Source organism: Neovison vison, chromosome X (assembly GCF_020171115.1).
Source record: "Neovison vison isolate M4711 chromosome X, ASM_NN_V1, whole genome shotgun sequence".
NCBI classification, from domain to species: domain Eukaryota; kingdom Metazoa; phylum Chordata; class Mammalia; order Carnivora; family Mustelidae; genus Neogale; species Neogale vison.
The window spans coordinates 1,122,939-1,147,247 of NC_058105.1; the positions used below are offsets into that span (position 1 = coordinate 1,122,939).

Genomic DNA, 24,309 nt, shown 5'->3' on the forward strand with positions numbered 1-24,309 from the left:
GCCTTCCCCCGCTTACCACCAGAGGGCGCTGTTCCGCTACTCAGCCATCCTGGAACCTCCCTAATCCCCAAAACACAGACCTGAGCATGACTTCAAGCCCTTGGAGGTCGGGAGCCGTCAAATAAATGAAGATGCGGGAGTCGGTCCGGACCCAGGGAGGGTCCTCAAGCTCAGAGTCCTCTGCAGAGACCCACAGACATTCCTAGACTTTGGGTGACCCAGGAGAGCGGTGTTCTAGGGATTGTCCTCTTGGGTCCCCAGGCTCCCTGGGGGACCTGCTGGCATGGCATCACCAGGGAGGATTCCCCTGGGAATGTGGGAGGATCCACATAAGGGGAGCAGCGGGACTCTAGAAGAGGGACCTAACTCCTCTGGGGTCCCAAACACATGCTGACCAGGTATGAGTGCGGAGAGTGGTGTGTTGGGACCTCCCGAATTTCCTCCAGCTCTGTCTTTTCTGTGACAGGCACAAGGGTCCAGGTGAGGGCACCCCAGATCTGAGCACCACACCAGGGCATACACATAAGGGCCCTGGTGATGATAGTCAACTGTCACCCGACCCCTGGGTGACTGAGGAAGAGAGAGGGACCTGATGACAGTCACCTGTCATCTCAGCTCTAGGAACCTGCAATGGAGAAGACAGAGAAGTCCCAACTAAGGGCATTAAGCTGTCACCTCAGCTTCCATTGCCATCTGACACAGAACTTGGGCCTTGCTGAACTAAGACAAGTGTCCCCTCAGTCCTGGGGGTCTATAACGGGGAAGAGAGATGACACACACGGTGAGGAGACCCATCTGTCACCTTACGTCCCTGTGCTTACATGGGATGGATGGCAGCAGCCCCAGGTGAGGAGAGACAGCAGTCCCCTCTGCTCCAGGTGACTGTGCTGCGTCTCCTTCCCCCTCAGGGCATGGTGCTGAGCCTCAGGTGGAGCAGCAAGGGACTGGTGAGGTCGTTCAGCTGTTAGCTCAGATCTGGGTTCGCACCCGGAGACAGAGCGTGGGCCCCGACACACGCGTGAGCAGGGCTGCGGGGCACTCAAGCCTGGGACCGCAGTCCGGTGCACGGCCAGACCTGAGCCCTTGGCTTGATGGGAGGAGGTGGCACTGAGGAGAGACGTGAGAGCCTGGATGGGGACAGTCGAGGACAAATCTTGACGCCTGTTCTGGAGACCGGACTGAGGGGCTACCGAGGACATTCGCTGTCCCTGTTGGTTATTAAAGACAGGCGGAGGCAGGAAGGACTGCGTGGGAGAAATCAGTTGTCGCCTGAGGTCTGGTCGCCTCATCTAGAGGGGAGGCGAGAGGTCCCAGGCCATGGGACCTTAGCTGGTCCCCATTCGCTGTTAACTCTGCTTCGGTGTCTACTGAGAGAAGCAGATGACAGAACCATTGAGGACATCCACTGGCAGCTCAGCTACGGGGACTACACGGGCACAGGTAGGGACGCCTGGAGGAGAGGTTCTGTGTCCCTTCATGGCCCTTGCTCGCACCGGGGCGGGCGGAGACGTGAGGGCCTGGGACGTGAAGGCGGCTGCGCGCTGCCCGTCCTGGCTGAAAACCAGTCCGCGAGCGCAGCTGGGAGTCCGGTGAGGCTGTCGCGCAGGCCCCACGACCTGGAGCGGATCCCGTCTCTTGCGTGGTAGCTGTGGGGATGGCGGTTGTGCGGTTGTGCCTCTGGCTCCTCAGGGGGACTCATTAAAGCAGCCTCTCCGAGACTCCTGCCCTGGGCAAGATGTAAACACGGTTGTCTCCGAACTACCGAGCGGGCGGGTGCCCCGGGCCTGGCAGGCACAGCGAGAGCGCGGGCAGCAGGAGCTCGGATCCCAAATTCCATGAGCAGGGAAAGAAAAAAAAAGCTATGCGCGGACTGCAGCAGCAGGGGACGGGAACTGATTTCCTTGATCTTATTATTTTGCCAACCGAGAAGGTACTGGATCCTTGCCCGAGCTGTCGCTGCCTGGCGCTACAAGCTTTCTCTGTTTTGGATTCTTCACTTGGAAAGGTTTCCGCAGGCGCGATGTGCGGGTCAGGGCACGCCGTGTTCCTGGGCTCTGCTGCCGCCGGGGCGCTGCCCTCCAGAGAGCAAGGCGGGTGCTGCTCTCCCGGCGATGCGTGCTGGGCCGAGTGCTGCGGCCTTTCCCGCGGGAGGGGAGGGGAGAGGGCGGGAGCGAATCCTCCATAGTCTGCGACCGGCGACAGCACGTGGACGTGCCTCCGTCTGGAAAACAGGGTGGGAGGGAAGGCGCCACTCTGGCCTCGGCCTGCTCATCTTCTCCGTTTTCCCGTGGACTCCTCTGTGTCTCCAGCTTTCTAAAGACACACATGTCAATTTTCCAAAAAGACTTTATTTATTTATCTGACAGAGAGAGATCACAAGCAGGCAGAGAGGCAGGCAGAGAGAGAGAGAGGAGGAAGCAGGTTCCCTGCTGAGCAGAGAGCCCGATGCGGGGCTGGATCCCAGGACCCTGGGATCATGACCTGAGCCGAAGGCAGCGCTTAACCCACTGAGCCACCCAGGCACACCCCCCCCAACAGTTTCTAATTACACCCCTAGATCCGGTCGCTTCGTCCAGGCTTCAGAAATCCGACCACAGGCCAGGACCTCAACCCCAGTCCTCGAAGCAGGCATCTCCCACTTTGGAGGAGCCCGAGGGGAGATTTCTGCCGCGGAGCGGACACAGGATCCCGCCGACACCACCCTGCTCCTCCCGAGCTGATGCCGGGGGCGGGACCAGAGAACACTCAGGGGCGGGACCGGAGCGGAGGCCCCCCTCCCACCCCGGCCAAAACGCCTGCTGGAGGCGGGCCTGTGGGCGGAGCCCTCGGACCTGGGGGCGGGGACTCCACGGTCTCCTACCCTTGGACCGCGCGGCGGCAGGGCGGGAGCGGATGGCGGGGGTGGTGCCTGCGAGCTGTGGCCCCGCCCCGGACCGCCATTGCCGCGCGGGTCCGCGGAGTTGCGCACCTCTCTCGCCGCCCGTCGCGGAGCACAGCAGGGCAGCTGGCCTGACCGGGCTGCCTCCCACCCCAGCTTGCATCTCCCCCACGGCCAAGCAAGTCTACACCAGCCTAGCCGGTGTCGTCCGTGTCCCCCAGCCTTGGAGGTTGGGGGACGGCCCGAATTCAGGGCCTCCCACGAAGGAGGCCCATGTCCGGGACAACCACCTTTTCTCCGCGGCCCCAGAGGCTCCCGTGGGCACGATCGTGAGCCGTCGGGTTCCAGAGGACTCTCCTGTCCGGGCAGCGCTTCTGTCCGCGTGCTCTAGGAGCCTCACCAGCTCGTTGGACGAGCGAGCCGGTGCACCGATCACGTCTTCCCAGCAGCAGGGGCCAAGCCCAGGGCCATCCTTGAGTTCCACCCAACCCTGCTCTTCTGCGGTATCGCTCCCAGAGCGCACGGTCCCCAAGCGGTGCTCCTGCCGGCAGCCCCAGCCCAGCGGGAGAAGGGGACATGAGGTTGGCAGGTGGGTGGCTTCCACAGTCCCACTGCAGGGACGTAATGGGAAAAGGGACCAGACTGGAGGCTCAGGTGTCCGGAAGTCTGTGTCTGGAGGGGCCCGGGTGGACAGATGAGTGTGGTTTCGTAAATGGAGGGCCCTACACAAACACCCATTCTGTGACCTCGAGTAAGTCCTTTCACCTCCCAGGAAGTTAAGAGCTGTGAAATGAGGATCAGGGCAGTCGATTTCTCCCAACTCGGGTAACTGAGTAACCGCTGTCGAGAAAACGAGTTGTGGGAGAGGCTGCAGGGACCATGGCGGCTAGGAAAGGGGGCCGGGGTGCAGTCGCGGAGGGGCGTTGTCTTACACTGGAAATTGACCGGAGCGGCCATGGGGCTGGATGAGAACTGGTGGCAAACCTGCCCTAGGCCCACCCGACAGCAAGACAGGTGGCTTGGCTGGGGGAGGAACAGATGAGAGTGGGTGATGCCGAGCAGAACTCAAGAACTGGAATTCAGGGCTGCTTGTAAATGTATCCCACTAGAGCCGCTGCTGAGGAACTGGCTGGGAGGGTGTGGCCTCAAGATCCGCGAGGGCTGGAGCAAAAAATACTGCTTTTGTAGGTTAATTGGGGGCCAGGAGTTGAGGGCACCTATCCGGAGAGTAGACCGTAGGCAGAGAACACAGCCTGGGCCGGAAGCTGGGCGTGGCCACATTTCAGGGGAGAGGAGAGGGCAATCTAAGTAGGGAGGATGAGGAGCACCCAGGTGGGGGGTTAAGATGTGCTGTCACAGAAGCCACTGAAGTGTTTCCAGCAGGAGGACCCAGGCGGCCAGCTGAGAGGTCAGGAACATTGGGGCTGACAGGTGACCCAGGAAGTTGACCCCAAGAAGATCATACATGACCTTGGCCACAAGCTGTTTTGGTGGGCTGATGGAGACAAGGCCACACCGGAGTAGGTTGGAAGAGAGTGGATGGTGAGACTGGGGAAGAGGAAAGGAGCGGAGAGAGGTCAGTGGCTGGATAGGGATGTGATTTGACGGTCTCTCCTGCGCTGTCTTACGAGGGGAGGTGTTGCAGGTCAGGGAGAAAGAGCGGATAACGATTCTCGGGAGGAGAGCTCAGGTCCAGCTCCACAGCAGCTGCAGGAACTGGTCTTTGGAAGGAGCAGGGACCCTCTCCTTCATCATGATGGGAGAAAAAGAGAACAGGACCGGTGGGATGTGAATATGTTGGTGGCCACCAAGACAGAAAGTTTGGGGACTCCTGAGGGAGGCTGACAGCCTCTGGAGCGGGCAGGTCGGCTCCATACCTGCCACAGAGGACCAAGCTGAAAGCCCTGGATGCAGGGGTCCTCCTTCCACCTACAGGAGCTCGAGTCCCCCTCCCAGGCCTCGTGGATGGCAGCAGGCCCCCACCTTCTGGTCCTCTGCTCAATTCTTCCCAAGTGGCGGGAAGATGCAGTCCTGAGAGGCCCCAGGGTTAGGGTTAGGGTGGCCTTACCCTGTCTGTCCTGCCTCTAGGCCCCATCCGCATTGTGGCCCTGGTTGTCACCGTGGGCCTTACGTGGATCGTGGTCAGCATCCTCCTGGGCGGGCCTGGCAGTGGCTTTCCTCGTATCCAGCAGCTCTTCGCCAGTAAGCGTGGGACGCCTCCTCACTCTGCAGTGGCTGCCACTCGGAGGCGGTGGGGGGGGCGCTCTGGGCCTGGGGGCAGAGGCTCGGGGGTGGGGGTGTCTCTTTCTGCCAGGCCCCATCTAGCTGCCCTCGGGTCCTCTCCCCCTATCACCCAGTTGCTCCCGTCTCTGCCAGTTAAAACCCTGGGCCCTGTTGGAGTCAGCAGAGTCTGAGCGAGGGGCAGGGGGACCCCTCTAGACATCGGGACAACAGCCTGGCTGCTCCCTGTGGGCTCTCCCCCGGCCTCTGGAATGGGGAGGGGCCGCTGGGTGTTGTTTACAGTGCCACTGACCCTTTTCCTGGAGCCATGCGGGGTGGGGGGGTTGTTGTGTCTGGCTTAGCCCCTGAGCCTGACCAGCCCCCCATCTCAAGTCCATGGTACAGGGCCGGGACCAGGATGCCCTGCTGCCAGCCCCTGGAGGCCTCCACCCTAACACAAGCAACTCTCTCTCCCCACAGGCCCAGAGAACTCAGGGACCGCAGGTAAGGCTACTGTCACCTCCCCAGTCCTCCCAGCTCGCAGCTCCGCCTGGCTCGAGACTTCCGGAGTCTCTGTTCTCCCTGCACGCCCCCCCCAAACTAGCTATCACAGCCCACTGCAGCTGTTGGCCAGCTGCAGACCTAGAAAACCAAATACACTGGTGAGACAAGCCTAGGATAGACCTTTCCATTTCAAAAGGGAGAAACCGGAAGGAATAAGGGGGTCACCAGTCCCAGCAAGTCTGAAACCCAGCAGGGCAAATGCTGTCAGGATTCAAGGCCTGAAAGGCCTCCTCTGAGGCCCAATGCTCTGTCCTCTGGCCCCACTGGAGCTGGTGGGGGAGCAGGGTGCGCTCCTGGGGAGGCAGTCCTACCCTCTGGGCCTGTGCTGACTCTGCCCTCTGCAGCCGCTGCTCTGCCCTCAGAGCTGCCCTTGCTGCCTTCTGTCCTTTCTCTGTCCTTTTCAGCCCAGGATGGCAGGGTTTCTCCTGGTATAAAATTTTAGAAAACCTTCTTGGTGTCTTGTGCGATTCATGAGACTCTAAGGTGTGAGACAGGAGGGCCCTGCAGACCTCTTCTGGGTAATCCCACTTCGATTCCTGACTTTGGGGACAGGACCAAGTAGAACGGCGAGTCGCGCGCCTCCGCACTTAGACTGAGTCTTCTCCCGGTTCTCACATTCTGGTTCCTTTGTGCTTCACGATTCTCGTTCCGGTTTATCTTTCTCTCCTCACATCTTACCGCAAGCATCAAGGAGAAACCGGGCTGTGTTTGGAAATCTCAGCTCGGGATTCCCAGTTCAGTGTCTACAAGTTCTCCTCTCCTCAGACATCAGAACCAGACTGGGCCAAGTTCTTGGCCTCTTTATGATGAGGCCCACCTTTCCTCCAGTGCCCAGTAACACGTTCCCATTTCCACCCGAGACCACAGCCCGTGGCCACCCCACACTGGCCACAGTCACGACAAGCTCCCCGCGCCGTTCACCCTAGGCTCACATAGGAAGCGCCTTGAACATCCATATTTCTGTCGGCACTCCCGCGAGACCATCTAGGCCTGGTCTAGCTGCTCCCCGGGTTTTGTTTTTTTAAGATTTTATTTATTTGACAGAGATCACAAGTAGGCAGAGGCAGGCATAGGGAGAGAGGAGGAAGCAGACGCCCCGCTGAGAAGAGAGCCCGATGCGGGGCTCGATCCCAGGACCCTGTGATCATGACCTGAGCCAAAGGCAGAGCTTAACCCACTGAGCCGCCCAGGAACCCCAGCTCCACAGACTTCTACAGCCTCCCTTTGCTACCCAGTTCCATGGCCAGCACCCCACCCCCGGCCTCCAGTGTCCCTGGGCCTCTGGACTCAAATGCCATGAACTGGACACCTGTCCTTGGATTTAGGCTTAACTAACTAACCCAACCCCACAATGAGCTCATTTAACCGACCAGGCCTTCAGTGAGCCTGTTTCCAAATAGGGTTATATTCAAAGATTGCGGGAGTTAGGAGATCAACACATCTTTTGTGGTTCGAAGTAACTCAGCCCCTCCGGTCCTCCCACCTCTGCCCAAGGGAGGGAGTCAGGTGCTTTCCTCACCGCCACTTCCCTGAGTCACTGTCCCAGCTGCTCCCTCCTCCCTTACCTGTGCTCCTTCCCTGCAAGGCCACAGCCAAGGCCAGCCCTCCTACCTCTTTCTTTTCTCCCACCGGTGGCAGAAAAGCCTCCCTAAGATCCCTGTCACCTTGCCCTGAGGCCAGCCCCAGCAGGACACAGAGTGTCTGTGTAAGTGTCCCTGGCCTTGGCTTGAGCCACGTCCTCTCTATCCCCTGTTGGTCCCCTGTTCTGTGGCCACTCATTCCTCCCTGTGGGCTGGTCCTGACCTTCCTGTCTCAGATCTCAGGTGACCCCAGGGCCAGGCCCATGGGTCACTCCTGCTGTTCATGCTCAGAGCCACGAGCCAGGAAGTACAAGTGTGGCCTGCCCCAGCCATGCCCCGAGGAGCACCTGGCCTTCCGCATGGTCAGTGGGGCTGCCAATGTCATCGGACCGAAGATCTGCCTCGAAGATAAGATGTGAGCTCCTCGGGGTGGCCGGTGGGGGGGAACGGGAGACTGGAAGCTGGATCTGTGAAGGACGGTGGAGCAAACGTGCCATCTGAGGGCTCTGCCCCCCACCCCGGTAGGCTCATGAGCAGTGTCAAGGACAACGTGGGTCGTGGACTGAACATCGCCCTGGTGAATGGTGAGTCCTTGTGATGTGGGGTCAGAGTTGCGATCAGAGAAGCAGGGCCATGCCATGGCTTGCCCCCCTCCTTCCTCGTGCTCTCCCCATGAGGAGGCATCTGGACATTCGCCTCGGCCCTCTCCTCCCCGCCCGCCCCTCTGGGAATTCCCAGGGAGGTCTAGGCAGAGGTTCATGTTCATGCAATCTGAAGGTTCCACAGAAGAAGTGACCCAATAAGCAAAACACAGTAGCAGTAAAGAACCAGAAGTTTCCAGGAAGCTGGAGGGGGCACAGGGGGTGTGAAAGAAAGCTTCCAGAAGGTCTGCACCCAGTGGCCAGGGCCATGTCCTTAGCCTCGTTCAAGGGGGGCTGCGGTGGTCGGGTGGAGCTGCCCGGCAGCTCGAGCAGCAGGACCCCCTCCCTCCCTGTCACCGCAGGGGTCAGCGGCGAGCTCATCGAGGCCCGGGCCTTTGACATGTGGGCAGGAGGTGAGTCGCCATGTATCGCCAGGTCGCTGACGTGCCACCCTCTGCCCATGGCTGTGGCTCCTTGGGTTCGGAAAAGGCAGGGACAGGGACAGGTGTACACTCATCAGGGTTGCTATACCAGTTTGTCCCTGCACCCCCATGGCGACCCTTCGTGGGTGTGTCCCTGGCCTGATCCCTTCTTTTAGTCTCCTTATTTGGAGAGCGGGGGCTGGTGGGGGTGGGCACCCGGTGCTGCCCAATGCTCCGTGTTTCATGGGACCTGTCACCCCAGATGTCAACGACCTGCTGAAGTTTATTCGGCCGCTGCATGAAGGCACCCTGGTATTTGTGGCATCCTACGACGACCCAGCCACCAAGTAAGTGACTGCCAAAGGCTGGCCTCAGCCTCACGCTGCCACGGTGACCACTTAAGGTCACCTCAGCCTCAGCCTCACGCTGCCACATCACTTAAGGCTCTTCCTTGTGTGTGGCAGGATGAATGAAGAGACCAGGAAGCTTTTCAGCGATCTGGGCAGCAAGAACGTGAAGGATCTGGCTTTTCGGGATAGCTGGGTGTTTGTGGGGGCCAAGGGCGTGCAGAACAAGAGCCCCTTCGAGCAGGTATGAGAGCCTGGCCCTCTATTTCTCACCCCTCTGCCTCCAGCCCACCAGCGTGCCTCAGCCCTCACCTCGGGCTCCCCCGAATCTGCCGTCTGCACAGGGAAAGCTTTCATGATTAGGAAATCTTTCTCCCAGACACCTTCCAGATGCTCAGTGCTGTCTCCTCCTGCTACGACCCAGTGCCTCAATTCACCCTGCCCCTGCCTCACCCTGCCCCTGCTGCCCTCTGGCCCACTGGCCCTCCAGACCCACCATGTCAAGCCCCTTGCAAGGGGCTGGGAAGGCCCAGGCACCATCCTCCTCTTTTGGAGGCTCCTGGCCCCGTAAAAGCCCCAGCGCCCCCCAGCCCGGCCCCACCCCCACCCCCCACGCACAGCCACACGAGACAAATAGGCTGTTCCCATGGTTTCTGGAAGGCTCTGGCTGCCACAAAAGAGATGAAATGTTCCCTCTGGCTTTGTTCTTCCTGAAGCTTCCAGCAGCTCGCTGCGGGTCAGGCGAGGGCGGAACGGACATCGCGTTCCCTCCTCGCCTTCCCGGGCGTGCGGCGCCCACACTCCCCCTGTGGGGTCAGCAGAGGCCTGTGCAGCGCTTGCCCTGCTGCAGATGGCGGGATCGGGCCGCGGGGACGGGCGGCAGGGGCGGGGGTGCCCTGAGCGCGCACGGTTGGCCGCCGCCAGCGCGGAGCGACCGAAGCCCCGGGGTCCCTTCCGCCCGAGGGCTCAGGCCGGGCTTCCCGCCCCCAACCCGCAGCATGTGAAGAACAGCAAGCACACCAACAAGTACGAAGGCTGGCCCGAGGCGCTGGAGATGGAGGGCTGCATCCCGAGGAGGACCACGGCCCGCTAGCCGGGCCGGGCGCTAGGACCAGCCCAGGGAGGCCGCGTGCGCCCGGCCGGGAGGAGGCGCCGCTGCGGGCCCGAGGCCGGCCGAGCGCGCTCTGGCCCCGCACGTCGGGGCTCCGAGGCGGGGCCCCGGGGCGGAGGGCGGGGCCGGGGGCGGCGGGGGCCGGCCCCGGCTCGCTTGGATCGGGCGGTCAGGCGCCCCTCTCCGTATTTCCTCGAGCCGCCTCCCCCGGGGAGCCCCAGCCCGACCCCCGCGCGGCGGCAGCGGCTCCCGGGGCGGGCTTGGGGGCGGCCTGCGGTCCCGGAGCCGCTCGCCGCCTCTCCGGCCAATCCGAATTCCGGTGTGGCGCCTTCGGAGGGGCCGCGCCTGCAGGCAGTTCTGCCGCCGGCGGCCTCCCGGCTCGCCCTGCGCGGGAACGGCCCCTGGGGAGCGGGGCTGGCCGGGCGCCACGGGGCCTTGTGACGGCCACCAGGGGGCCGGCCTTCGGGATGCGCTCTTAATAAACGAGTAGCCCCCAGTGGAGTCCAGTGCGTTCATGTGCCGGGGGCTGGGCCGACCCGCTCCCACAGCCTCCATAGACAACCCTAGTTTCCGGGGCTCCTGCCCCTGACACGCAGCTCGCCCCAGTGATCACTGTGTGGCCAGCATTACAACTGCGCCTCCCACTAGCTCTCCAGTTACAGGCACTACCTGCGTGGGCCTCACAACAACCCTAGCGAGAAGGGACTGTCACTGTCCCCACTTACAGGATAGAAGTCCCTGGCGAGTTTAGGAGAATTTCACTGCAGCGAAGAGGCCAGAAGCCAAGTAAGTGGGGCTCCCCAAGGTCGGTAGCGTGTCCCAAAGGAAACAGAACTTCAAAGAAAGTCAACACTGCGAGGCTGGGAGGCACGCAGCCCCATTCAACTGCCTCATTCCACTGCTGCAGTCACTTGACTGTTCCCAAATGCCTGCCAAGGGCCTGCCCAGGGCTGGGTTACATGCTGGGACCGTCAGAGTGAGCCCCAGTGATGGTCCCTAACTCCTCAGGGGGCTTTGCCCTCACGGGGAGTCACCAGTCACACAGATGGAAACACCAAGCCAGCTTAAATCCCCCCTCGGGCTAACCCAGGCTAGGAAGCGAATGATGGTGTGGAGCGCAGTCTGCCCAAATTTCCAAAGTGGAGGCAAAGCTGTATCCTTCGGTCCTCCTCCACCGGGGTATGGGGCTGGTGCCCCTCCCCCCACCTACCCTTGAGGAGTTAGGTCACCTTTGGTTTTAAGTGTCAGGATCCCAACCCAAAGTGACATAACCAAAATTAAGTAATGACATGGGAGGGGACACTTAGTGTTCTCATATATCGGACCCCAATGCCCACAGGTGATCCTAACCCCAATTATGTTAACGGGACATGAGCTTCCTCCATCTCTTGGCTCTATTTTTCTCTGTAATTTGCTTCATTTTCAAACATGCTGTCTCCCCCACTTAGAGGCAGCAGTAGTAGAGGTCCCAGTTTAGTAATCCCAGCCAAAAAAGAACTCCGGCCTTCCCAGCAGTTCTAGCACAAGTCCCTGGGAACTGGCTCTCATTGGTCCAGGTCAGATTATGGGCGTATCCTCCTATGATATGGCTGGCTCCGATTGGGCTACACTGAGGCGTGTGACCACCCCAGAGGCAAGTGCTGGAGTGACCCACATCCAGACCTTGTGTACCAAGTGTGGAGCAGGGAGGGACATCTTCCACAAAGAAAACCGAGGTCCTGTTACCTGATGCTGGGCAGGCAAAAATGACCGTTGTCACCCGTCCCTATAAATAGCAAATGCATGCCATACTTGTGCTTGTGTAGAACGTGTCTTCCCTGCACACTCATTCACCACACAGATTCCTAGAGACGGCTGCCCGGAGACCGGGAGGTAAGCATACCTCTCAGGGTAGCCACCGTGGTCCTATTACATAGTACGGTGGCAGGGCTCCCGTCTGAACTGCATTTACGTTTTGACTGTCACTACTGTTTGTTCTACATGTTCTCTCAGTCCGGATGACTTCTCTTTTGGAAGCAGATGTCCTTGACTGATTTGTAGAGCCCTTCCTCCTCTCCTGAGGTAAATTATTAATCCCCCAAAGCAACTATGAATATTCTCTTACCTTTAATGTAGCCGTCCTTTTCCCCTGTACAAACCTCTAAATCCCCTCATGCTGGACATCCCTCCAGCCCACTCTGGCTTTTCAGGGAGGGCTGAGGTGACTGACAGTAAAGGGGGCAGCCTCCTAACTACATTTACTCCCCTTGAGCCCCTTAGTTGTATTAAAACACAGGTTTCCTCCAGGGAGGACAAGTCTTTTAGGTTCTCCTTCCCCAGGTCTTCCGGGCTGACCCATTCGCCTTCTCCATTTGGCCGGTAATACCCGTCCTCAGACACCCCGACCCGCACTGCCCTTTTGTAAACTGCACTTTCCGTTGCAGCATTGTGCCAAACGCAGGCCTCTCCCCTGCACCAGGCCACTTCCATCAGGACCCCCTTTGCCTCATTTGTAAGGGGTAGTACCAGGGATGTTGAAATACAGTACACACAAATGGCTTATGCCTTACTGGTCCTCTGAGGCTAAAGAAGAGCGGAGAGCTAGGGCCTCTGAATGTTTCTGATCAAACCCTCTGGAGCATAAAGCCCACCATGTGTTTATCTGTTTACATATCACATACACTGCTCACGTAAACTTTATGAAACATACAATTTTTAAGTAAAATGGATTTAAACTAATATTTTTATTATTAAAGTTAGCATGGTGCCTGAAAAATTAACCTAAAATACAGACGCTGGTTTGTTTTGTTTCCATTCTCAACGATCCAGCACCTCCTGTGGGCACGTACTGGTGATTCAGAACCACTAGCCTCCATCCGGGCCGTGACAAATTTTTCCAGAGCAGCGAGTGGCCACTGACTGACTGCGGTTGCCCAGCAGCCTTTCACAACATATAAATCCCCTTAGACTCAGCACTCGCTTACTGCCCCCCCCCATGTCCTTTCTACACTCTCACCACCTCTGTGCCCAACTTGTGCCATCAGTTTGCATTCCTTTCCAGCGACGCCTTCAGACTCTGCTAGTGGCGCCAACTAGTTCTGAAAGGCGGACAAGCTCACCGATGCCCCCCAGTTTGGAAGTAGACACTCGGTCACTGCTTGAACGAAGGGAGGTGGAACTAGGCGGAGGCTATCAGGGCTCGGTCGCCCGGGGGCTGCGTGGTGGTGGCGGGAACCTGGGGCCAGCCGCAGGGCGTCTGTGCCCGAGCAAGGCCCCTACCCGGAGCCCGGAGCCCGGAGCCCGGAGCCACGTCAGCAGCTACGGAAGACTCGCACCCCCTGCCCGAGAGGAACGCGGCGTGGGCCAAGCACGACCCGGAAGACATCCCGCTCCGTGCGCCCGCGCCGACTCGTCGCTCCCAGATACGTCATATCCGCTCGAAACTGGCCCGGGTCGCGAGAGGCGTGCCGGCCGCCTGGGGGCGGAGCCTCGGCGGGGCGGGGGCGGGGCCCCGGCAAGCGAGGCGGGGCCCGGCGGGCCCAGCTCGCAGGCGTCCGCGGGCCGGGCAGGCGCTTGGCCCCGGCGCCGAGCCCCCGGCTTCGGCTGCAGGTGAGAGCTTTGGGCCGGAAAGGGCGGGCAGAAGGCGGCCTCTGGCCCCGGCCCGGCTCCGCGCCCTCTCGCTCGGGCGGCCGGGCCCGGCCAGGGACGGGCGCTGCCGCAGGGCCTGGGAGTGGCGAGAGGGCCCCTGGCGCAATCCGGGGAGCTCCCGGGCGTCCTGCCCGCCTGCCGACTGCAGGACCGCAGCGCGAGCCGGGCGGCGAGGCGCGTCGCCCCCTCCTCGGTTGGCGCTCGAGCTCTGTGCCCAGGCGGGCAACTTCCGGACTCCCAGCTTGGGAGGAGCCGGGTCAGCAATGCCAGCTGCGCTCACACCGACCACACGGCCGGTGTGGAAACAACGGTCGGCCCAGGGTTCCCTCCCCTGCCTTAGCGTGCAGCTGCTCAAACTCGTCCAGTCCCTCAAGCAGAAATGGTGTGGGATCTGGGCCAGAACCCTCTTGCAGTGACTCAAAGCCGCCAGCCGTACTGGAAGGACAGGGTGGATGGCCCTTAGCCTCCTCTCCTTTCTGAACTGATTCACACCACCCCAGTGGCTTCAGTCCCGAGTGCTGTCGTCTTTTCCCTGTGACTCCCTTGCGCTTTGCTTCTTATACTCCCTCTGGTTTTCCTGCCTCCCTCTTCAGCGGTGGCATGCAAAGCTGGACCAAGGCCTCCAGGGTAAGTGACCCAAACTCCAAACCAGCAGAGGCCATGGCATGCAGGGGTGGGGGAACTTTCCCAGGGATGAGCTTTACTTAACCTGCCCTTCACCCCCTACTTCCCCTGCCCCCCAGTCTCAGATGAGGGGGAACAGGTCCAACGACTGATAGGATCTGGAGAGGCAAGAGCCTCTTCCAGGACTGGGACACAGCAGTGAGGCAACCAACAGGAGTGAGGGTAGGATTAGGCAACCCACCCTGGTTGCCCCAGTTCCAGCAGGTGACAGTGGCTGCCCAGATTGAGAAGTGGAAGTGGACAAACCTTTCATCCTCAGGCACCCTCCCCCCACCCAGAACCGCTCATAGTCCCACTGGAAGTTCTCAGCTTCGGTAGGGCCTCATGTGGGCATGGGGAGAAGCCCCTGGACTCAGAACAGAGCCTCTCAGAGGTGACACAGTGCTCCTAAGGGGCTCAAATTCTGGGGCCTGCCACAGGGTCTTATCTGACCACCTCCTGCTTCCGCTTCTGGCAGTTTCCCTGGGGAGAGAGGACCTCCTTCCTGCCCCAGGACTCCAGCCTCACCACTGTCGGCAGGGACGGTAGGCCACGAAGCCACAGCAGGGCTGTTCACAATGGCATGGCGATGATGGACGTCAGCCCTGAGGCCCTCCGCCAGTTGGTTACCCACTCGCTATACATCCTGCTTTGCCAGCTGCTCTCTGCCTGGCCGATGATACTCAAACAGCCTGATGGCCGCTCAGATCTGGCCCAAGCCGGGTTTCAGCACCCGGCTCTCAGCAGGCTTGTCTCCTTGCCATCCCCATGCAGCCTCTCGGAGGTTTCATCCTGGTGCAGTGTCACTGTGGTCCCTCTCTGTCTTGAAGCCCGTGGGCAACAGGCTGGTGGTGACAGGGTTAGGGGTGGCTCTCCGAGATCCATGGGTATCAGGCCATTGCTGCATGTTCGCTGTGCTGGAAAAGGCCAGGGAAAGCAGCAGGTAGCCGCAGTTTGAAAGGGCATTCCTTTCTGTAGGCGGCCCTGCTGGGTGAGGGGTGGGAAACTTGAGGCAGGTATGCGGGGGAAGCGGACAGACAAATGGCACTCAAGGGCCGCAACTAGGCATTGCCTTTCTGTTCCTGGGACTGCGGCTGGGGGCTCTGCTGGGTCTCCCAGCACTGGGCTTCCAGACCCCCTTGCTCCTGGACTCACAGCTGCTCACCGTTACCAGATACCTTTCTGTGTCCCTTCTCTCCTCAGGAAGAGCTCCACTGTCACGGAACACAGCACAGGGCCAGGCCCGGCCCATGGACCTTTCTCCGGACAACCCGATGGCACGAGTGGGGCTGCTCTCCTAAGCCACAGAGGGCCTGGGCATACGGTCCTCTGGGAGGAGCCATGGGGCTTAGGAGGGGCGGGGGCAGCTCCCCATGGCCTGGACGGGGTGAGGGCAGGGCTTGCCCAGGCCCCCTAGGCTTGCTCAGAGTTTCCTTGCTACTCGTCAGCCTACCACTGGGAGCCCACGGAATAGCCAGCATCAACCTCGGCACAGCTCTGGGCCATACCGTGCCACTGACGGGGAGCCAATACTTGAGCATTGGGGACGGCTCTGTGATGGAGTTTGAGTTCCCAGAGGAGAGCGAGGGCATCATTGTGATCTCAAGCCGGTACCCAGGCCAGGGCAACAGGACAGGACCTGGTCCCACGCTGAGGGTCACCTCCTTGGACACAGAGGTGCTGACCATCAGAAACGTGAGTGCCATAACCTGGGGCGGCGGGGGCGGCTTTGTGGTCAGCATCCGCTCGGGCCTGCCCGGCCTGGCCCCACTCCACATCCAGCTTATGGATCCCCACAAGGCCCCACCCATGCTCATTGAGGAACGGAGAGATTTCTGCATCAAGGTCTCGCCTGCTGAAGACACGCCCACCAGTCTCGGCGCCGAGCTGGTCCACTTCTCAGAGAGCCCCATACTCTACTTGCTTCTGCCTCTTCTCTTTGTCAACAAGTGTTCATTTGGGTGCAAAGTAGAACTTGAGGTTCTGAAGGGGCTCCTGCAGAGCCCCCAGCCCATGCTGCTGGGCCTCCTGGGCCAGTTCCTGGTCATGCCCTTATATGCTTTCCTGATGGCCAAGGTCTTCATGCTGCCCAAGGCCCTGGCTCTTGGCCTCATCATCACCTGCTCGTCGCCCGGCGGCGGGGGGAGCTACCTCTTCAGCCTCCTCCTCGGAGGGGATGTTACTCTGGCCATCTCCATGACCTTCATCTCCACAGTGGCTGCCACTGGTTTCCTGCCATTGTCCTCAGCTCTCTACAGCCGCCTGCTCAGCATCCATGAAACACTGCACGTGCCCATCTCCAAGATCCTGGGGACCCTGCTCTTCATCGCCGTTCCCATAGCAGCAGGTGTCGTGATCAGGTCCAAGCTCCCCAAGTTCTCCCAGTTGCTGCTGCAGGTCATCAAGCCTTTCAGCTTTGTGCTCCTCCTAGGTGGCCTCTTCCTGGCCTACCGCATGGGGGTCTTCATCCTGGCAGGCGTCAGGCTGCCCATCGTGCTGGTGGGCCTCACAGTGCCCCTGGTTGGCCTCCTGGTGGGCTACTGCCTGGCCACATGCCTGAAGCTGCCAGTGGCCCAGCGGCGGACGGTCAGCATCGAGGTAGGGGTACAGAACAGCCTGCTGGCCTTGGCCATGCTGCAGCTGTCCCTCCGTCGCCTTCAAGCAGACTACGCCTCCCAGGCCCCCTTCATCGTAGCACTGAGTGGCACCTCGGAAATGCTGGCCTTGGTCATCGGCCACTTCATCTACAGTAGCCTGTGCCCAGTCCCCTGAGGCCCCTGGGTCACGCTTTCACCACCCTTCGCCCCTACCCTCCGCCCACTGTCTCCACAGTTCTTGTGTACCAAAGGCCTTCAGCTCTCATGCACTATGCACTCAGAAAAAAAAAAATCCAGGCTTATTTTTTTTACTGGTTTTTTATTCTCCAGCTTTCAGTGCCAAAGAGGCCATGCTGAGTTAGGTAGGTGGGCACTGCTCAGAAAATATATTTCAATAAAAGAGAGAAGCAAGCTTGGGTGCCTTCCAGTCTTTGCCCTTGGGGTGGGGGCAGGAAGGGTGTGGCTGGGTAGAGAGGTACACAGGATGGAGGACTGGCTTGGGTGACCATGTGATCTCTGCAGACTTTCTCTCTAACCTTCCTTTCCCATGCATTTGCCTGTCAGTGAGAGGTGGGCCCTATTGTTCTCGAGTGAGCGTGGGAGGCTGAAGACAGGATGAGTGCAGAGGCCGGGCTCCCCAGCCAGCTCTCCAACTCAGCTGACTTTCTGCAGCCAGGCTAGAGAAGAGAGGCAGAGGGCCCTCGGGCAGTAGGGCAAAAGCTTGGCCGCGCTGGGCCTTTACGTGGACTCGCGAGCGAGAGAATCCGCGTTGGCACGAGCCCCAGCAGCCCGCCAGGGACGACAGCACTCCCGGCCCTCCGTCCCCCGCACCAAGCCCCAGCTTCCACCGGAAGCCAACTTGGCCCAACTCGCTCCTCCTCCCTGTCGTGGCGGGCTGCCAGGCACCGTGGCCGCAGGGAAATCCGGCAGCGCGCGTGGCGTCCCCCGACGTTCCCCAGGCGGGACTCCGGGTGTGCTCCTCGGGGGCCGGCGGAGGCGGGGCCGGGCCGCGCGGGGCGGGGCGGGAAGGGGCGGGGCCGGGCGCGTCCCTCGCGCTGCTTCCGGCGGCGACGGGCGGTTCCGGCGCGCGCCCGGGGCGGCGGCGCGCAGCGGGGGGCCGTCGGGGTGCGCGCCCGCCGCAGTGGACGCCGCCGCGGCCGCCATGCAGCTGACAGTGAAAGCGCTCCAGGGCCGCGAGTGCAGCCTGCAGGTAGCGTCGCGGGGGGCCCCGCCAGCGTGCCGGCTCGCGCACTACCCCCCCGCGCTGGGTGCGGGGACGGGACGGGTGGGGCGGGGGATGGGCAGCGGGGGAGGCCGGGGAGACGACCTCAGCGGGGGCCCCGGGAACTCAACCTCTGCCTCGCACCCTCGGCCCGGCCACAGGTGTCGGAGGACGAGCCGGTGTCCACGCTGAAACATCTGGTCTCCGAGAAGCTCAACGTCCCCGTGCGCCAGCAGCGGCTGCTATTCAAGGGCAAGGCCCTGGCAGGTACCCGGGCAGAGGAGCCGCCCAGGGAGCCGCGCAGGAATTCGGGGGACGGGGTGTCTAGGCCGAGCCCGGGAAGGAGTGTGACACATGGGGTGCTGGCCACTCCGCCCTCAGGGAGGTGACCGAACCCTCCTCAGACAGGTGCCGCAGAGCTTCGCCTGTGGGTAACGACTTCTGTCAATCTCTCTTTGGCAGATGGGAAGAGACTCTCCGACTACAGCGTTGGGCCCAATTCCAAGCTCAACCTAGTGGTCAAACCTCTGGAGAAGGTGTTGCTGGAAGAAAGCGCCGCCCGGAGACTGGCCGAGGCCCCACCCCCGCCGGCCCCCGCCTGGCAGCTCATCTCCAAAGTCCTGGCCCGCCACTTCAGCGCTGCGGACGCGGCCAGGGTCCTGGATCAGCTCCAGAGGGTGAGCAAGGCAGCCCAGGACATCCATCCCCAGCCCGGCTGCGCCCATCCCCTGCCGCAGGGTACCCCCGACTGGCACCCCCTGAATCCTGCCTTCTCTCCTCAGGATTATGAGAGGTCCCTGAACCGCCTGACTCTGGATGACATCGAGCGCCTGGCTGGCCGCTTTCTGCACCCCGAAGTGACTGAAGCTGTGGAGAAGGGGTTCTCCAAATAGGATTCTCCGGTGTGGGGAGGAGCCCGGCCAGGCTACAAGCTGCATGTAGCATTAAATGTGTTCTCCTGTTGCGATTTGACTCATAATAATAATACGAATAAGAATAATAGCCGGCAGGCACCCGGGGCCACGTACCTGGTTTGCGCTGGGGGCAGGCACAGCACACGCACTGGACGCGGCTCTCCCCCCGCCTCCCGTGAAAGGTAAGACAGTGAGGCATCAAGCAGTGAAGCCGGGAAGCCAGCATCTGAGCGTGGCCAGCTTCTAGAAGTGCCTCAGGGTGCAGAGGGGAAAAGGGGCTGTTGGACAGGTTCCAAGGGATGGGCTTTGGCCTGTCATGTTTAAGCCACTGAAAATAAACCTCCAGAAACTCCTCAGGCCTGAAAGGAAAGGCAGCTGGCCCAGGCTGCCCAGTCCTGTCACCTGACCTCAGACAGGTTCAGGACATTGGCAGGGGGTCAAGTGACAGCCAGCCCTGGGGCCCCCGCAGCTGCTGCAGCCAGTGTGCCCTCGACAAGGAAAAGCGGGTTAGGGAGTCGGAGACCTCTGCGGTATGACCTCAGGCAAGTCCCAGGGCCACGCCAGTTCCTACTTGTTAACTCTGCACCGTGGCGGCCATTCTTGAAACCTCCCTTTCCTTCATCCTTACTGAGGCCCGGGGTGAGGGGTCTGTGCTCCATACACACACAGGCCGAAAACCGAGCAGTGGCCAAGCATGGCCCAGAGATGCAATGTCTTGGTCCTTCATGTCACAGCTCTTTGGGTTAACCTTTCCCTCTGCTTATTTCCTCCTGGACATAGGCATGTCTCACCGAGGGATGACAGGTGACTGACTTGAGGTCACTTAGCCTTGGCCAGGCCCCCACACCCTGCGCTTACCCACAGTGTGGAAGTAGACCCTTCCTCTGCCACATGGACACAGGGCCTTTCCTTCTGCACACACCTCACTGCCTGAGGGGAGCGCTCAGAGTGCTGGGCAGGGGCTAGAAGCATGGGCTGGTGGCCCTGCTCCCACCTTGCCCTGTGTGTGGGCACTAGAGGTCACTAGGCACCTGCTCCTTGGCAGAGGACACCAAGGACGGTCAAGGCCAGAAGGAAGCTGCCCTCCTGCTGGGCCTCATGGGGTGAATTCTGGGTGGCCAGGCAGGGAAGACAGAGGCCCAAAGGGTGAAGGCTTTGAAGAGCAGAAAGAAGTCCCTGCCTGCCCCCACACCCCAGAGCTGGGAATGTCAAACAGCAGGGAAGCTTCTCTGGCACTTTGCAATGCTCTCATTTTATTTTGAGTCAGGAAATTTTTGTTGAAATTTCGAATCCCACTAAAGGTGAGTGAGACGGACTCTGAACCGGAAGGAACTGCATTTGGCATCCAGTAATGGGTTTAACCATGAAAGAAACTGGTTTAAGCCATAAAGGAAACATCGGTTGACGGAGCTGAGAAGTCCAGGGGTACTGGCAGCAGATGGACGGTTCCGCCAGATGCACGGTCTCCTCCTGCCTCCCCTCTCCAGTCCAGGCCATTGCCTCAGGATCAAAAGATGGCTGTTCTCCGTGTCCACGGACTCTCCTGTTCACAGCCAGCAAGGCGCACCTTCTCCCCCCGGGGTGGAGGCGTAGCTTCTTTCTCGGATGCCCCCAGCAAATAAACGCTGTTCTCGGATTGCTCAGGTCACACTCCAGTCATTTTGGCCAGCGGGGAGATGGGTGGTGGGAGGCCAGCCCCCTGGATTCCCATGGGTGGGAGGGACAGGAGGATTCCCTACAAAAGCCAGGGCTAAATGGTGGCCCCAAGCAGCAGCTGTCCACTGCAGGGGAGTGACGCCATTGTGCATTTCAGACCCTAGAGATGGCCATTGAGTGCCTGTGCTCGTGCCTCGTGGCTCAGGAGTGACAAGAACCCTCGGGTGGCTAGGAGCCATCCACTGGACACTGGACATGGGGGTCAGGAACTCATCCAGGACATCAGGGTGGACATGGAAGCAGGAATGAGATCGTCAGGGTGTATGGTGGGAGCCTCGCCCAGTTGTCTGGTTCCAGAGCCCCATGCAGCCTTCTTCGACGTCAGTCAGGAGTGAGGTGTGGAGAGGGTGTCCTAGGATCTCTGAGGATAGTTGAGGGGGCTTTCCAGAGAGTGTAGCATGAAAAGAGAAGAGAGGACTGGGCCTTGAGGCATTTTACCAACTGGAGACATGGTAAAGGCCCAGAAGCTACCCAACACAGGGCCACGGGGAAAGGTCAGTACGAGAAGCCAAGGACACCCTTCCAGAAAGGGGCGGCTGTTGTCTGGAGCTGCCAAGAGGCATTGGTAGCAAGAAGGTCGTTGGTGACATTGGAGAGCTAGAAGTGGCTGCAAGGTGGAGAGAGGAGATGGGACAGTGACAGCGGGGGTGGGGGCACATTCTGGAAGCTTCTCTACAGCTGTGGCTGGGCAGGGATGGGCAGGCAAAGGAGGGAAGGCAGGAGGAGAAAGGATGCTGCAGGGCTGGGAGTGGGAGAGAAGGGGAAGGGGCCTGTGCTGTCAGGAGAGGAGACCAGGGACTCCAAGTGAAGATGGAGCCTCTGCCCCTCGAATCTGGGGGTGGCCCTGGGTATGCCCATGGGCTCGGAACACTGTGGTTCTTCAACAGTGGTCGCGATGTTTAAGGCAGGCTCTGTACCCCTCTGAGCCAAGCACCCACCCAGGAGGTGGGTACTGACACCCCTGCTGCCCTTTGGGCCCTGGCCACTGTGGATCCCCAAGCCCCACTGCCTGCCCCTTGGTGAGGGTCCTCGGGATAGTCCCCACCCCCAGGGACACGATGCACCTGGTGGGCCCTGCTGTTCGTTACAGTGATACTGGGAGACACAGGACGAGTTGGGGCCTCACAGATGGAAGTGGTCTGGCACCTGGCATGCGGTGCTTTTGGTGCTATTTCCCAAAGGCACGGAGCAGGAAGGGGCAGACTCGGGAGAGCAGCATTTACTTCGCAGTGGAACTCACCGACTGGAGGTGCGCAAGCTGCTAGGCTGCTCTCACAGTTTGCTGGACAGGCAGGCGTCCTGCACAGGCCTGGCTGAAACTGGGCCCGGCCAGCTCTGATAGGTTCAGCAGGGGTGCAGGGGTGAGCTGGGCCTGGTGCTTCCAGGAGTAGACACGACAGCTGTAGGCAGCCCCAGACCTTGGGGCCCAGGAAGGCCCGAAGGAGAAACAGCCACCTTTGCCCACGTCCAGGGCTCCTGGGGAACCACCCTATCTGCGTGCCCCTCAGGGTGTTCACTCCTTCTCTCGCTCCATTGCTGGTTCTTTCCCCCCACACACCTTACCTCTTAATATGAGGGGCTCCAGGGCCCTGTACCCAGACCCCACTCCCCACCATCACTTCCCAAGGGAGTCTGTCCACCTTCATTCCCGTCTCTGTGCTTCCCTCTTGGCCCTTTTTCCTGAGCTCCAGGCCACATCTCTAGAGTGACTGAGACCGCTCCTGGCCCTCCTGTAGATGCCTCCTTCATTCCTTCCAGACACACTCCCAAAGCGCCCGCCATGTCCCAAAGGCTGGCAACGCTGGCACCGAAAGACACAGCTCCCTCCCTTGTGGGATTTACATCAGCCCCTGAGCAAGCACATTTCTCCACAGCCTGCCTCAATGAATGCCAACAGCTCTCAGCCACACTTTTAACAACAGGAAGCAGGAGGACACCCGTGTCTCTCAAAACTCTCCCTTTTCGGAGCGCCTGGGTGGCTCAGTCGTTAAGTCTCTGCCTTCGGCTCAGGTCATGATCCCAGAGTCCTGGGATCCAGCCATGCATGGATCAGGCTCTCTGCTCTGATGGAAGCCTCCTTCTCCCTCTCCCACTCCCCCTGCTTGTGTTACCTCTGGCGTGTCTCTTTCTCTGTCAAATAAATAAATAAATAAACCCTCTCCCTTTTCCATAGGGAATCAGGCAACAGTATATATTTTAATTTCTTTACTTGTCAGAGAGAGAGGGTGAGAGGGAGCACAAGCAGGGGGAACAGCATGCAGAGAAGCGGACTCCCTGCTAAGCAAGGAGCCCGATGCGGGGCTCCATCCCAGGACTCTGGGATCATGACCAGAGCCAAAGCAGAGGCTTAAGCCACTGAGCCACCCAGGCGTCCCAAGCAACAATATTTTTGAAAGAATCCAGAGCACTTGCCTCGTAGAATGTTCCAGAGTCTAGGTTCTCCCGATTGCTTCCTCATTAGATTCAGCAGGGAGTCTGCTTCTCTCTCTCTCCCTCTGCGCCTCGCCCTGCTCGTGCTCTCTCTAAAATAAATAAATAAATCTTTAAAAAGAAACTGAACAGAACAACAACAACAAAAACTTACCAGAGAGCTATATGAATGATATAAAAGTAAAGAAAACAAGATTATAGGGATGCCTGGGTGGCTCAGTTGGTTGGACGACTGCCTTCGGTTCGGGTCATGATCCCGGAGTCCCGGGATCGAGTCCCGCATTGGGCTCCCAGCTCCACGGGGAGTCTGCTTCTCTCTCTGACCTTCTCCTCCCTCATGTTCTCTCTCACTATCTCTCTCTCAAATAAATACATAAAATCTTAAAAAAAAAAAAAGAAAACAAGATTATAATTTCAGATTATGATCAATGCAATGCAATTGACTGAAATGGACATATGTGAAGAATGTTGCCTGGGGGCAGTATATTAGTTTGGTGACACAAAAGGCCTTTCCAAGGCGACATGGGAACCAAGATCCTCATGACAAGGAGCAGCCAACCATGGGAAGATTTGTACAGAGTCTTCCAAACAGAAGAATAAATGCAAAGGGCTAGGGGCAGGCCACCCTTGGTCAGGAGCAAAGAGAAGGCCCCAGGCTGCAGAGAATGCAGGAGCCAACAGATGAGGACACAGAAGGACAAGCTGGGAGCTCAGGTCAGACAGAGTTGGGGTATTTTTGAAGATTTCTTTATTCATTTTTGAGAGGAGGGAGGGGGAGAGGGAGAGAATCAGAGAATCTCAAGCAAACTTCTTGCGGATCATGGAGCCCAGCACTGGGCTGGCTCTCACAACCCTGAGGTCATGACCTGAGCTGAAACCAAGAGCTGGCCACTCAACCGACTGAGCCCCCCAGGCACCTCTCACGTAGGAGCTTTTATAAGCTGCATCAGGAGTTCAGATATAATTGCAAGGGCAATGGAAAATCATTTTATGATTCTAAACAGGGATGCGACGTGATGTAACTTATATTAAGAATTAAGAGGTGATTCTGTTGCATGAACAAGCTGTAAAGGCACAAGTATAGTAGCAAACCAGTCAGGAAGCTGTTGAAGGAATTGGATGGATGGTGGTTCCCACTTGGCATTAGCAATGCAGAGGGAGTGAAGTGGTCTGATGTAGGGTCTGTTTTGAGAGGAGATGGAGCAGGATTTGATGCTCTAGTTCAGTTTTATGTCCTTCCTTATGATTACCAAGGACGGACACAGAAAACTAATACAGCATCCCAGGATGGATATCTCTTGTCTGATAAAAAACTGCCTTTTGATTATGGGGGTGCCCGCAGGCTGGTTCGGTGGGTACAGCATGCGACTCTTGGTC

At 59.6% G+C, this 24,309-nt stretch overlaps 3 protein-coding genes across 6 annotated transcripts; all 3 read left to right on the top strand.

The window, feature by feature from the left end:
- The first annotated feature begins 2,954 nt into the window (after nt 1-2,954).
- On the top strand, nt 2,955-10,264 carry FAM3A (FAM3 metabolism regulating signaling molecule A). 3 transcript variants are annotated; one of them, XM_044235256.1, is made up of 9 exons: nt 2,955-3,467; nt 4,967-5,080; nt 5,579-5,602; nt 7,534-7,657; nt 7,768-7,826; nt 8,246-8,296; nt 8,568-8,652; nt 8,770-8,896; nt 9,650-10,264. In XM_044235256.1, exons 1-9 carry the CDS (start codon nt 3,455-3,457, stop codon nt 9,743-9,745), a joined length of 693 nt encoding a protein of 230 aa, XP_044091191.1. In that variant the 5' UTR covers nt 2,955-3,454; the 3' UTR covers nt 9,746-10,264. The 3 variants fall into 3 exon arrangements, with proteins under 3 accessions (XP_044091191.1, XP_044091193.1, XP_044091192.1); XM_044235258.1 differs by lacking the exon at nt 9,650-10,264 and adding an exon at nt 8,997-9,474; XM_044235257.1 differs by lacking the exon at nt 8,246-8,296.
- Nucleotides 10,265-13,291: 3,027 nt separating this feature from the next.
- On the top strand, nt 13,292-17,062 carry SLC10A3 (solute carrier family 10 member 3). 2 transcript variants are annotated; one of them, XM_044235399.1, is made up of 2 exons: nt 13,292-13,351; nt 15,257-17,062. In XM_044235399.1, the coding sequence occupies exon 2, from the start codon at nt 15,395-15,397 to the stop codon at nt 16,823-16,825; it is 1,431 nt and encodes a 476-aa protein (XP_044091334.1). In that variant the 5' UTR covers nt 13,292-13,351; nt 15,257-15,394; the 3' UTR covers nt 16,826-17,062. The 2 variants fall into 2 exon arrangements, with proteins under 2 accessions (XP_044091334.1, XP_044091333.1); XM_044235398.1 differs by lacking the exon at nt 13,292-13,351 and adding an exon at nt 13,410-14,017.
- A 707-nt stretch (nt 17,063-17,769) lies between these two features.
- On the top strand, nt 17,770-20,422 carry UBL4A (ubiquitin like 4A). Its single transcript, XM_044235434.1, has 5 exons — nt 17,770-17,860; nt 18,034-18,139; nt 18,335-18,549; nt 18,655-18,968; nt 20,088-20,422. The coding sequence occupies exons 1-4, from the start codon at nt 17,813-17,815 to the stop codon at nt 18,763-18,765; spliced, it is 480 nt and encodes a 159-aa protein (XP_044091369.1). The 5' UTR covers nt 17,770-17,812; the 3' UTR covers nt 18,766-18,968; nt 20,088-20,422.
- The last annotated feature ends 3,887 nt before the right edge of the window (nt 20,423-24,309 follow it).

Excerpts from the sequence above, each read along its gene's own strand:
- FAM3A (XM_044235256.1), top strand. Across the intron at positions 5,603-7,533 it reads AGAGAACTCAGGGACCGCAG|AGCCACGAGCCAGGAAGTAC; the intron begins GTAAGGCTACTG and ends GTTCATGCTCAG. Across the intron at positions 8,297-8,567 it reads CTTTGACATGTGGGCAGGAG|ATGTCAACGACCTGCTGAAG; the intron begins GTGAGTCGCCAT and ends CTGTCACCCCAG.
- SLC10A3 (XM_044235398.1), top strand. The coding sequence starts at position 13,991 with ATGCAAAGCTGGACCAAGGCCTCCAGG. Across the intron at positions 14,018-15,256 it reads GCTGGACCAAGGCCTCCAGG|GAAGAGCTCCACTGTCACGG; the intron begins GTAAGTGACCCA and ends TTCTCTCCTCAG.
- UBL4A (XM_044235434.1), top strand. The coding sequence starts at position 17,813 with ATGCAGCTGACAGTGAAAGCGCTCCAGGGCCGCGAGTGCAGCCTGCAG. Across the intron at positions 18,140-18,334 it reads CAAGGGCAAGGCCCTGGCAG|ATGGGAAGAGACTCTCCGAC; the intron begins GTACCCGGGCAG and ends TCTCTTTGGCAG. Across the intron at positions 18,550-18,654 it reads TCCTGGATCAGCTCCAGAGG|GATTATGAGAGGTCCCTGAA; the intron begins GTGAGCAAGGCA and ends TTCTCTCCTCAG.